The sequence below is a fragment of the Chionomys nivalis genome, chromosome 12, assembly GCF_950005125.1.
Source record: "Chionomys nivalis chromosome 12, mChiNiv1.1, whole genome shotgun sequence".
Taxonomy (NCBI): domain Eukaryota; kingdom Metazoa; phylum Chordata; class Mammalia; order Rodentia; family Cricetidae; genus Chionomys; species Chionomys nivalis.
Window position 1 is genome coordinate 38,035,989 of NC_080097.1, and position 12,626 is coordinate 38,048,614.

General features: G+C 44.1%; 2 protein-coding genes across 2 annotated transcripts in view; one reads left to right on the forward strand and one right to left on the reverse strand.

Moving 5' to 3' along the window:
* The first annotated feature begins 916 nt into the window (after positions 1 to 916).
* On the forward strand, positions 917 to 1,381 carry LOC130885206 (60S ribosomal protein L27a-like). Its single transcript, XM_057786651.1, has one exon. The coding sequence runs from the start codon at positions 935 to 937 to the stop codon at positions 1,379 to 1,381; it is 447 nt and encodes a 148-aa protein (XP_057642634.1). The 5' UTR covers positions 917 to 934.
* A 3,720-nt stretch (positions 1,382 to 5,101) lies between these two features.
* The window catches only part of Nufip1 (nuclear FMR1 interacting protein 1), a 30,642-nt gene continuing 23,117 nt past the window's right edge, over positions 5,102 to 12,626 (reverse strand). The window contains exons 9-10 of the mRNA XM_057786352.1: positions 8,014 to 8,240; positions 5,102 to 5,387 (exon numbers count right to left, since the gene is read on the reverse strand). Of these exons, the coding sequence (XP_057642335.1) occupies positions 5,271 to 5,387; positions 8,014 to 8,240 (344 nt within the window). The 3' untranslated portion in view covers positions 5,102 to 5,270. The remainder of the gene's footprint in view (positions 5,388 to 8,013; positions 8,241 to 12,626) is intronic.

Below are 12,626 nucleotides of genomic sequence, written 5' to 3' on the forward strand. Positions count from 1 at the left end.
AAATCTTGGGAGTACACCAGAAGAGGTCAAGATGAAAATCTGAAGTGGATAGATGGCTGTGGGAACGGAGTAAATACTAAGAAAAGATAATGGCAATGGGTAGAGTGAGTGCTAGCTGTAAGCCCAGCCCTTCAGAGGTGGAAGCAGCCCTAGCCACCTAGTGGGTTTGAGGCCAGCCAGGACTACAATAGACGTTTGTCAATGTATACACATCCGATAAAACTCAGGCAAATCCCCAATAAAAACAAGAAAAAGCAATACCTGAGCATTCTAAGAAAATCCTGGAATTGAAACATGCTCTTCCCCACAACTGTGGTGTGAGTCAGGCCTCTCAACCTTGCAGGAGGCCACAGGAAAGTGGTCCAGGAACCAGAACAGGAGTCAAGGCCTTAGGGAAGTAAACTGCAGATCCACTTTGAGAAGGACAAGGGCTTCTGGGGTCCTGGAAGCCTTGTCCACAGCCTGCCACATGTTCTCCTGTGGGTCCTAGGGACCAGCAGGTGCCAAGGTCAAGGCTGTGGGTACCCCACATTGCTAGAAGGCGCTGAAGAAACTGGCCAAGAAGCACAATACTCTTGTATAAAATGAAGCCGCTCTCACAATCCTCGGGTGCAGGCCACAGAAGGCTGCACACAACAGAGCATACAGCCAAGCTGACTGAAGCCCACCACTGACTTCCAGATGCTCTCTGCGGCTGAGGCCATAGGAAGGTGACAGGGGAGTCCATATTCATCTAACCTGGCCGTGAAGTTTGCCCAAGCTCCATTAGAATGCGGGCTGTGCTTTGGGCAAGTCCTGGTGACTGAAGTGGGTACATCTCAACGTGGGCAAAAGAACAAGGGGGTAAAACAGGGAAGCATGAGACAGAAAAAACACAGGATGATTTAAACGTTTCAAGAATTTCAGCTAGCCCTCTTTCCTTTCTGCCACCGCCATGCCATCCAGACTGAGGAAGACCCGGAAACTCCGGGGCCACGTGAGCCACGGCCATGGCCGCATCGGTAAACACCGCAAGCATCCAGGAGGACGCGGGAACGCTGGAGGCATGCATCATCACAGGATCAACTTCGACAAATATCATCCAGGTTACTTCGGGAAAGTTGGGATGAGGCATTACCACTTAAAGAGGAACCAGAGCTTCTGCCCGACTGTCAATCTGGATAAACTGTGGACGCTGGTCAGTGAGCAGACTCGGGTCAACGCTGCCAAGAACAAGACTGGAGTTGCTCCCATCATTGATGTTGTGCGATCGGGCTACTACAAAGTTCTGGGGAAGGGAAAGCTCCCTAAGCAGCCTGTCATTGTGAAAGCCAAATTTTTCAGCAGAAGAGCTGAAGAGAAGATAAAGGGTGTTGGAGGTACCTGTGTTCTGGTGGCTTGAAGCCACTCAGGGAGGCCAATTAAATGCTAACACTTTAAAAAAAAAAAAAAAAAAAAAAAAAAAAGAATTTCAGCTAATGCTAGCGGATGAAAGCTGCTTGAGGGCTGGAATGATGGGTCGGCTGCCCTTCCCCAGGACCCACATTCTGTTCCCAGCACCCACGACCACCCATAACCCCAATTCTGTGGAGGTCTGACAATTTTTTCTGCCTCCATAGGCATCCACACACATGGCATAGACTCTCATACCCTTTAAATAACTCTGTTTAATATACTAATTAGGGGGGAAAGATTAAAAAGTACCGAAGATATCGATGACAAGAGTATTCCAGTGAGTTCCAGAATAGCCAGGGCTATGCAGAGAAACCCGGCGAAGAAAAAAGAAGCAAACAACAACAAAACAAAACAACAGCAGGGCGATGGTGGCGCACGCCTTTAATCCCAGCACTCAGGAGGCAGAGGCAGGCGGATCTCTGTGAGTTCGAGACCAGCCTGGTCTACAGAGCTAGTTCCAGGACAGGCTCCAAAGCCACAGAGAAACCCTGTCTCGAAAAACAAAAACAAAAACAAAAAACAACAACAACAAAAAAAATAGCTCATAGTTATAAAAAGTACAATTTGCCAATTCATACAATATTCTCAGAAAATTAATTAAATGTGCAAAACTACAGAAATATGGGCTCAAATAATTATCAAGCAAAATACAAAAATCTTTGTATCCCCGAACTGGCAAAGCACAAATATTTACCATTTACTCCACAAAGGAAAAACATACAGGCTATATTCTTCTATCCATTTGTAAATTTCAAACATATTTTTAAATAGTTCTTGCTAAAAATAAAGGCAACCGGACTGGGGAGATGGATCGGTAGGTCAGAGGGCTTACTGGACAAGCATTAAGACCAGAGTTCGAATCCCTACCATGGACACACAAACCTGGGTGTGGACACAGGCGTCCCTGTAAAACCAGTTCTTGGTGCAGCAGACAGGAGCATCCTGGCCAGGTCATTTCCAGAGAGTGACTGAGCAGGCCCCCCAACCCCCCAGGCAGTCAAGCACTCACAGTCATACAGTCACGCATGCATATTCACATACTACACAGATACACACACACGGGGGTGACGACACTAATTTGTAATCCTCTTTAGAACAGACAACAGAATCTGCATTGCAAACCTGTCAGACATAGTCAAGACAGAGCTCAGAATAGTGGTTTCAGTCTTAACTACACCTGTTACAAAATACAAACTGAGCTGAGTATGGTGCACACCTTTAATCCCAGCACTTACTTGGGAAGCAGAGACAGGAACACCTCTGTGAGCTCCAGGCTAGTCAAGGATGCACAGGGAGACTGTCCCAAAAGACAACAACAGCACCCCCCAGAAAATAAATCTTAATTGTGTATCCTGAAAGAGATGAACACTCCCATCTCTTCACAGTATATCTTGAAAGAAGTTTTTGAGACAGGGTTTCTCTGTGTAGCCTTGGCTGTCCTGGAACTCGCTTTGTAGAGCAGGCTGGACTCTGAACTCAACTGCCTGCCTCTGCCCGTGCTGGAGTTAGGTATGTGTCACCATCCTGGCTTATATATAGTTTCTAACGGGATGTTAGAAAAAGGTCAGTATGATTTTGAACCTTTTAAGAAGCATTTCATGGGGCTGGAGACATGGCTCAGAGATTAAGAACTCTGACTGTTCTTCCAGAGGTCCTGAGTTCAATTCCCAGCAACCACATGGTGGCTCACAACCATCTGTAATGAGAATGAGATCTGGCGCCCTCTTGTATACACAATAAAAAATAAAATCTTAAAAAAAAAAAAAATAGGTGTGGGATCCCAAGTGCTGGAATCACCTTTGTGTGATCTGTTTCTAAAAAAAAAAAAAAAAGCAGCAGTATTTCATTTAGACCATCATTATGGTTTTCTAACTTTCAATACCTAAGCTCTGTAAGTGGAGCTGATATAAAATTTTTTTTAATTCATAGACTTCCTGATTATATTAACTTGACATTTTTGAAATTTTATTATTGTGTGTGTGAGAGACAGAGCAATAACGAAGGTCAAGAAGACAAGCCTGGAGTTGGTTCCCCCTATTTTTGTGTAGGCTCCAGAGAGAGCTCAGGGCTTCGGGCCTGTGTGACAGGGCGTTTACCTACTGAGCCATTTTGCCGCTATAAAAAACAACTTTCAGCCGAGCAGTGGTGTCATAAACCTTTAGTCCCAGCACACAGAAAGCAGAGGAAGGTGGATCTCTGTAGGTTCTATGCCAGCCTGGTCTACAAGACAGCCAGAGCAGTTACACAGAAAAAACCTGCTCAAAAAGTCAACCAACCAACCAACCAAACAAAAATTATCTTTTGCCATAAAACAAAATATATCTTCCTAGTTATATCTGACTAAATTAGCATTTAAAAAAGTGTTGCCTGTTACTACCCAGTGTCTTCAGTTCTTAATTAAGACTACCCGCAGTCTTCCTTCAACCGTGGGTGTACGTAACTGAGTGTGGCAGCCGGAAAAGGTACAAAGGAACAGAAATCGGTTCAAAATCCCACATGCAATGAATCCAGTGTCTGGCTGCACATGCCAGTGCTGCATCGTATGACCTCACTGTGGTTTTAATCCTGAACACACATCTTGCACTGTCCCTACCCTCATACCATAATAATCGTCACCTTAAACCTCAGCTCAGATTCCAGACGGCCGTGGGGTTGTGAACTGCAGTGCCTCTCACTATGCATACACTTTTCTGCTCCTATGGTTTAGTTACAGAAAACAAAGACGTTTAATATATTTCTGCTGTTATGCTCCATAAGTTCCTATCAAATTAGTATATCATTAGATTGCATGGCGTTTGATTTTAAAAACTGTTGTTTGCATTGCTGATTTGAGCTTCATAAAAATCCTTACAAGGATTCTGGCTTGAGAGCAAGACAGAATTTCCAACAATTTCTGAAATGGTACTCTACATAATTTCGTCATTTTGTACTACATACTTATGCAAAGTAGCATTTTCAGCATTAACAATTACAAAATCAAAATATCAATTAACTCTGGAAAATGATGAAGATGTTGTACATCGTGCGGAAAATACTCAGCCAAGATGTAATTCTTATATAAAAACAGACATACCCACCTCATTAATATGCAAGTTCATTTCTCTCTAACGAATGATGAAATTATATACACACCAAAAAACTGTTCTAAATTAATTTCCTTTATGTCTTTCTATCTTTGACTTGTATACCTGTCTTGTATACGTACGTACATCTGAGGTCACACAAACATTCCTTGGGAAAGGAGGTCATGAACGGAAAGCTAAGACGCCCTGCATGGTTACTGCTGTGGAATAATCCTTCTGTACACTGTGTGAATATATGTCGCTATGATCGGTTCAATAAATAAGCTGACTGGCCAATAGTTAGGCAGGATAAAATTAGGTGGGAAAGCCAAACTGAGAATGATGGGATAAAGGAAGGGTGGTGTCAGAGGAGACATCAGTCAGCCACCTAGGGAGACAAGCCATGAGCCACATGGTAGAGGGTAGGTAAGAAACAGGGGTTAATCCAAACGTAAGAGTTGGCTAGGAATAAGCCTGAGCCATTGGCTGAGCATTTATATCAATATTAAGTCTCTGTGCATCTATTTTGGAGCCAGCAGTTGAGACAGCAAAATCTACAGGTTACCACCCCAATAACAGAGACACACCCTTAAAAAGACCAGCTGTGCATTTATTTACATAAAGCCAAAGGACAGACTTAAAATCCAACATGATATCCCATGAGGCTTACAGTCTTACCACTGTTCCGATCTTTAAAGCTGTGGGTTTACTCTGCTTACTGGAGGGTAGCACTCTCTTCCATGCTTCTCTTCCATGTGCGGAACCACGAGGCATCTACTCAGCCTCAGTTTTCACAGAATTAATATTGAGTCCAAAAAAGTCTTTTTTGATGATGTAGCGAACACACTGTAAAATCACATTTCTTTCATGCCGAATGTCTGGAGCGAGAAGCTAAAATAAACATTAAAGAAAGATTAGCTGTTTAAAAAAATTTCCAAGAAACACAACTTAAAATACCGTGTCCCCTCCTAAAAGAAAAAGCACAGAACAGGAGAACAGATTTGTCAAAATACATATTTCCTTTTTCCATTTACCTTGTTCACATTTGTACTCCTCTAGGGAGAAAGAGTAAAGAACGGAAAAGCAGAACTTAAACTCATGACCTTTCCCCTACATTGCAGGTACTCCCCCCCACACACACACACTGGTGCAGGAGTGCTCTCCTGCACACTCAGTTCCTTGAGACAAGAGGACCACTCAGCACAGAAATTCCATGGCAGCCTGGACAATGTAAGACTCCACTGCCTTAGAGACACTCTTAGAAAGTCAGCTGGGCAATGGTAGCACAAGCATGTAATCCCAGCACTCGGGAGGTGAAGGCAGTCAGATCTCTGTGAGTTCAAGCCCAGCCTGGTCTATAAGAGCTAGTTAGTTCCAGGACAGGCTCCAAAGCTACGGAGAAACCGTGTCTCGAAACACCAAAAGAAAGAAAGAAATATTAAAGAGGATCCCCCAAATCCAAGTCTATAAATGGTAAAAACAAAGTGTGATGGAGGAAAGTCATTGGTTAATTAATAAAAAAAACTGCTTGGCCTCATAGGTTAGAACATAGGTGGGTGGAGTAAACAGAACAGAATGCTGGGAGGAAGAGGAAGTAAGCTCAGATGCAGGGCAGCTCCTCTCAGAGGCAGACAAGATGAAGCTCCGACCCAGGATGGACGTAGGCTAGAATCTTCCCGGTAAGTGCACTTTGGGGTACTACAAAGATTATTAGAAATGGGCTAAAATAATACGTGAGAATTAGCCAAGAAGAGGCTAGATATAATGAGCCAAGCAGTGTTTAAAAGAATACAATTTGGGGCTGGAGAGATGGCTCAGTGGTTAAGAGCATTGCCTGCTCTTCCAGGGGTCCTGAGTTCAATTCCCAGCAACCACATGGTGGCTCACAACCATCTGTAGGGAGGTCTGGCGCCCTCTTCTGGCCTTCAGGCACACAGACAGAATATTGTATACATAATAAATAAATAAATATTTAAAAAAAAAAAAAAGAATACAATTTGTGTGTTGTTATTCCGGGGCATAAGCTAGCCAGGTGGCCGGGAGCTGGGTGGCAGGAACGCCAGCCCGCAGCTCTTACAACAAAAGTTGTACGTAAAAACACCTCCACATTCCTTAATTTTCCTAATCACAACTGAAAGAAAGCTACAATTCCCTGGTATCCCGAAAAAGTACATAACGAAGGAGTCGTGTTATTTGCCAAAAAGAATTTCATTTGGATGTCTCTCTGATGTCTGTCCTAAAGAGCAGGAGCACACTTGGTGATCTTCAACAGCATCAGACAGACATCTGAAAACTGCAGCTGACTGTGCCGAGCAGTCACACACAGAGCACACCTGCAATCTGATTTAACAGGAAGGACAGACAGGACACTGGCTACAGCAGAAGCCTCACCTGAACCGCAAGACTTCACTTTAGCTTCTTTTAGACAGGAGATGATCTGATCTCTGAATAGCACCATCCCCATTTCTCAGAAGCAAGGCACACTGCTCCCTTCTTGCAGCTTCAAGTGTTTAGTAAATGTTCGAATACATGATGCTGGTAAAGCCATTAAAGCCCAAGGCAGATACAAATAAAGGCACACTCAGAGAAAGGCAAAGGCAGCTTGGGGCAGGACACTTCAGGACTTGTCTTGACACTACTTTTGGGCTGTTTCAAAGGCATATTTTTTTTTAAAAAGATTCATTCTTCCATCCATTCATTTTTATTTTATCTGTATGGGGTTTGCCTGTATGTATGTATGTGCACCTGGAGCCTGTAAACCTGGAAGGGGAGTCATGCATAGCTGACAGCCAGCATGTGGGGTTGGGACCTGAAGCTGGATCCTCTAAACCGTGAGTCATCTCTGCAGCCCTCAACAGGCATTTTTAAAACAGAAAACGATTTTCTTTTCCCTCAGCTCGCCACTGTATTTAGCTGTGCTTCCAATGAAAATGTAACCTCAACACATACCTCCTCTTCAGTAGTTAAACCTATACTTAAATGTTAAGAAGTGATGGAACCTGTGATTGTTCTGCATGTACTGAACACCACCAATGTCAAACATAGCTTTAGAGGTTAGACATCCACACATATGCGTCTCCAAGGAACACGCAAGCACACAGCACCCCAGTGACCCCACCTTTACTACATACACACAGAGCACGCCAGTGACCCCACCTTTACTACATACACACAGAGCATCCCAGTGACCCCACCTTTACTACATACACACAGAGCACCCCAGTGACCCCACCTTACTACATACACACAATATCCCAGTGACCCCACCTTTACTATACACACAGAGCACCCCAGTGACCCCACCTTTACTACATACACACAACACCTCAGTGACCCCACCTTTACCACATACACACAGAGCACCCCAGTGATCCCACCTTTAACACACACACACAGAGCACCCCAGTGATCCCACCTTTAACACACACACACACACACACACACACACAGAGCACCCCAGTGACCCCACTGTTACAGTGAAAGAACGGGTATGACGGCGTCAAGAAACAGTACTCACCATCTCCAGGAGGTATGGGTGCCGCGTTCGTGGTTCAAATAACGGGTGGCAGTGGCTCCTTTTCCTCTTCAGGGCCACCTTCCTGAACCCATTGCTCTGGCTCTCCCACCTGGCTCTCGGGACAGTTCTACCCGTTGTTTTGACACTTTGTCGTGGGCTCTTGGGAGGACTGCTATGAGGAATTTGGGTTTCTGGCAGAACATCCACTTGAGTCTTGATGGGGATTTCTACATGTGCAGACAACAATCATAAAAAGAAAAGCCAGGTCAAAGAGTTTAAAAACAGCCAGAGAAGTGTAAGAATCCTCCCAGCCACAATACTGGCTACCCAGTAACTTTTTTTTAATGTGTTTTTGAGACAGGGTTTCTCTGTGTAGCCCTGGCTGTCCTAGAACTAGCTCTGTAGACCGGGCTGGTCTTGAACTCACAGAGATCCACCTATCTCTGCAGTCCAAGCGTTGGGATTAAAGGTGTCACCACCAATGCCTGACTTAATTTTTTGGGGGGGATGGGGCAGGGATTACCCAGTAACTTAAACCTAAAGACTTTACAACAAGCTCCACCCCACCTAGGTGCTTTACCAATTATTAAAGAGACCACCTCAAGAGTATAGAAAGCACCCATCCAAAAAGCTTGGGACTCCTCAAACGAGTAACAAATACCAGGGCACAGGAAATATGCACACAAACATAAAGACTCTTTGAAAACAGAGAGAACGACTATTTAAACAACTGCAGGGGAGGAAGCGATGCCAGCTGATGACCTCTGCAATAAGGAAGGGAGAAAATGGAAGCACGTCGCCACACACCTCAAGAATGCACAGCTGTGTATGAATGACCTGGACACCTCATGTAACAGACAGAATGGTCAGATCAGGAAATGAACAAGATCTAGCTGCGGATTATACCGATGAACCAAAATGCAGGCACTCCTTGCCTTATGGTGTGCGCCAGCCTCATCTCTCAACTACCAAGGAAGCACACGACTGACGATGGTGTACAGAAAGTAAAACATTACAGGGAGAGGACGGGGATGGGAGAGACACAACACACTTGCCCATCAGAAGGATGATGCACGGCCCCACCAGAACCAGCAGCAGACCTCAGGACAAGGACTATTGCTGGGGATAAAGGACAGCTTAAAGTGCTATCGGGTTGGACATGACAAACATAAACACACCAGGTACAATGCCCCACACCTGTCCACCCAGCACTGAAGACAGGTGGGAAGCTGCTGGTTCCAGTTTAGCCTGGGCTGCATGGTGAGGCCTTGTCTCTCAAAACAAGAGCAAAAACAAGCAAACACCTTATAAAGTATCAACTCTTTTATAAACAAGTGTGAGTGTGTGCGTGCGTGCATGTGCATGTAAACATGCAGCAGGTCTTCAGGCTGGTTAGTAAGCGCCTTTATCCACTGAGCCATCTCACTGGCTCCAAAACAAGATTTTTCAAAACTTAATGAAACCGAAAGAAGCAATATACATGGGCCAGCAAAATAGCTCTTTCTCTCCAAGCTGAGTTCAGGACCTAAGTTCAGTCCCTGGGCCCAACATGGTGGAAGGGGAGAACTGACCTCTGCAAACTGGTTTCTGTCCTCTGTGAGTTTGTGTGTATGCGCGCGCACACACACACACACACAGTTAAAAAACAAAGAATAAATATACAAATCTATCATTAGAGAAGGAAGCTCCAACTCTAAGTAAAACAGAAGATGAGTGGAGATACAGAGGTCCACCACCAACACTAAAGATGGCTAAAGAACATTCTATCCAGTGTGTATTCTGTCAAGTTCACTGGCTAGGGTTGGGCCATGAGGATGGCTCAGTAAATTGGAAACAAAATAAAACAAAAACCCAAAACCTAAAAGCATGTAGGTTACATTTTTTACTCAAATGGAATGAAATAAAACTAATGAACAGGAAACTAGGTAGAACCCTAGCAATACTTCTGAGTGCTACTCTAGGACACACCCACACCCCCCTTCCTGGCACACGACAGCTACAATTCTTGAAACCTACATTTTCCTATACACTCCCGAGGGACAGATGGCTGGCAGCCCCTAAGGGGCTTCAGGATGGATGCAGGTGGGTGGTGGGATGACTTGCTCACCGCGGAGACCAGGCAGGCTCTCTCAGGCACCCTCCAGCTCCCAGGGAGGGGAGGGCTGAAGGCTAAGTGGACGCCCATTATGGGCAGAGTTCAGAACACTTCTGGAGGGTGATGAGCCTAGAGAAGACACGGACACATGATTCTGTCCCCCACCCTTTGCCCTGGGGACCAGTTCACCTGGTGGACATACTGACACTCTCTGTAGTACTCCTCATCTTACAGGAACCTTGACTTCGGTCACAATCAGTTGCACAAGTACAAAACCTAGGCCTTGCAACTGGCAACAGAGAAAGGCAGAGTAGGTACTCTAGTCTGCAGCCCTGGAACTAACTCTCTCCAGGTAGGCAAGTGAGGGAAATGGACCGAAGGTGCGGCCATCTCTCATCTGTGCTGTGTGGGGAAAACCCTCCTCCCAGTGGTCGCTGAATGAACACACAGAACGAACTGAGTTTGTTTCTTTTATCTTCAGAATACCCATATACTAAATTTCTTAAATTACCAGGTCAATTACAAAATATTTTAGAATAAAATTGAAAATGTAATGCTTCAAGTCTGTAGAATTTGGCTAAGTTATAGCTTTGATGTTCATGTTGGGAGGAGTCTAATAGTCAAGTTATAGCTTTGATGTTCATGTGGGGAGGAGTCTAACAGTCAAGCAAATTTCAAGAGTGCCGTGCAAAGGGAGATGAAGAGTGGAAATGCATGGATCTGAGTGAAAACCACTGAAAAGTGATAAAGATCGATGAAGCCGGAGTTAGGGCCTGGAAAGATAAGTCCAGTAAATACCCAACAAGACTAAACAAGATAAAGGGACATGGGAAGAATAATACATGGAAAAAGTGAAAACCTTACTATAATATCACAAGGACTACTACAACTGACTAATTTTATACCAGTAAATTCAACTCAGAAGGAACAGGAAAGCTCATTAACCCTGTATCTATAAAGGAAATTTAATTCATAATCTAAAACCTTCCCAAAAGAAAAATGCTAAATTCAGAAAATTCTACAAAAATAAAAAAAGGTGAAAAAGAAATCCTATATAAACCCTTAAAACCAGAACCATATCCCAAATCACAGCAAATCCACTACAATCAAGGAAGGCCATGGGCCAGTGAGTGTCCCATATATATGAGTACAGCCGCAAGCCTCCAGCAGACCAAACCCATCAATGTAATGAAAGTATACCACACTGCTACCAAGCAGACTTATCTCACAAATACAGGTTCCTGATACCTGAACACTGATTTCACAGTATCACTGCAATAGTGGAGAAAAAATATAAACACTCACCAACTCACAGTCCTGTCTAAGAAAGAATTTCTGCACCTCATAAACAGTAACTCTATATATTTATTTACCATGAATAAATACGGTATGATACTCTCTATATTCAAGTTTTACAGAGGACCAAATGTGGAAATTGTATCTCAAGGAATTATAGGGCACATATTTCAAGCACAAACTTGTGTGTCAGATTGCTGACCCCAAGTCGACATCACTCAATAGTCTACAGCAAGCTGGTGACCTCTGCTCAGATCCTCATTGGTCGGCACCCTGGTAACGAGGCAGTTATAACTTAGTAAAGTACACAGCCAGGGCCTGGCATGGAGTAGGCACCCTGAGTATTTGCCGTGGCCACATGAAGGATGCGATGCTTCTTCAGTGATGAGGGAAAAAGGAAGCAGAGAACTGTGACCATAAACAGAACAGCTGGGACCCCTGCAGCTGACAGTGGGCACGACGGGCGCAGCAGTCAGAGCTGCAGCACCATTCCCTGTTGTTCCTCAACCTTCAAGTGTCGTCACTCAGCCAAGGACCACAAAGTCAGGTGAGTCAGAGCTTACACAGTCGAATTTCTAAGGACTAAGGACAAGGAGCCATTTATATTTTCTCTTAACATCTGTCCACTAATTGTCATATATTAATATAATGTCCACCAATTCAAATCAGTTCTAAATACGGCTACACTATCCTTTTAAGTTAAAATCATCAATTTGTGGCATTTTAAACCAGTTCTCAGTTTGGGGTTCTAATCATAGCTGAGCCAAGGAAGCTGTATGAAGACAGGAAAATCATCAGAGCGAACCACTTAAAACACTCCTTATTCACAATTCTGGCAGTCCCGAATTCAGGCACACCCTCTCCACTGCTTCAGTCTCACGTGGGGAGCCAGACCTCTTTAACCTGCCTAGAAGACAGTTAATGTGAGACATCAGGGAGCCACTGGATGGCTTGATGAGGCTGAGTTCAAACAATAAAATACTTCTTAAGATCTAAGAGTACTAAGCAAAGGCGTTCTTTTTAAGGCAAGGAGACTATTTAAATAGTTAAAATAAATTCACACAAAAATCTGAAACGTATTTATCTGCTGCTACTATAAAAGAAGCTACATACCCCTTTCCTGTTCAGGAAGACAGCAAATGACACAAACCAGGGGCTACAAGGAAACGATACAAGGAAATGGCTTCTTTCCATTACCAAGTCCCCAAACCTACATCTTCAC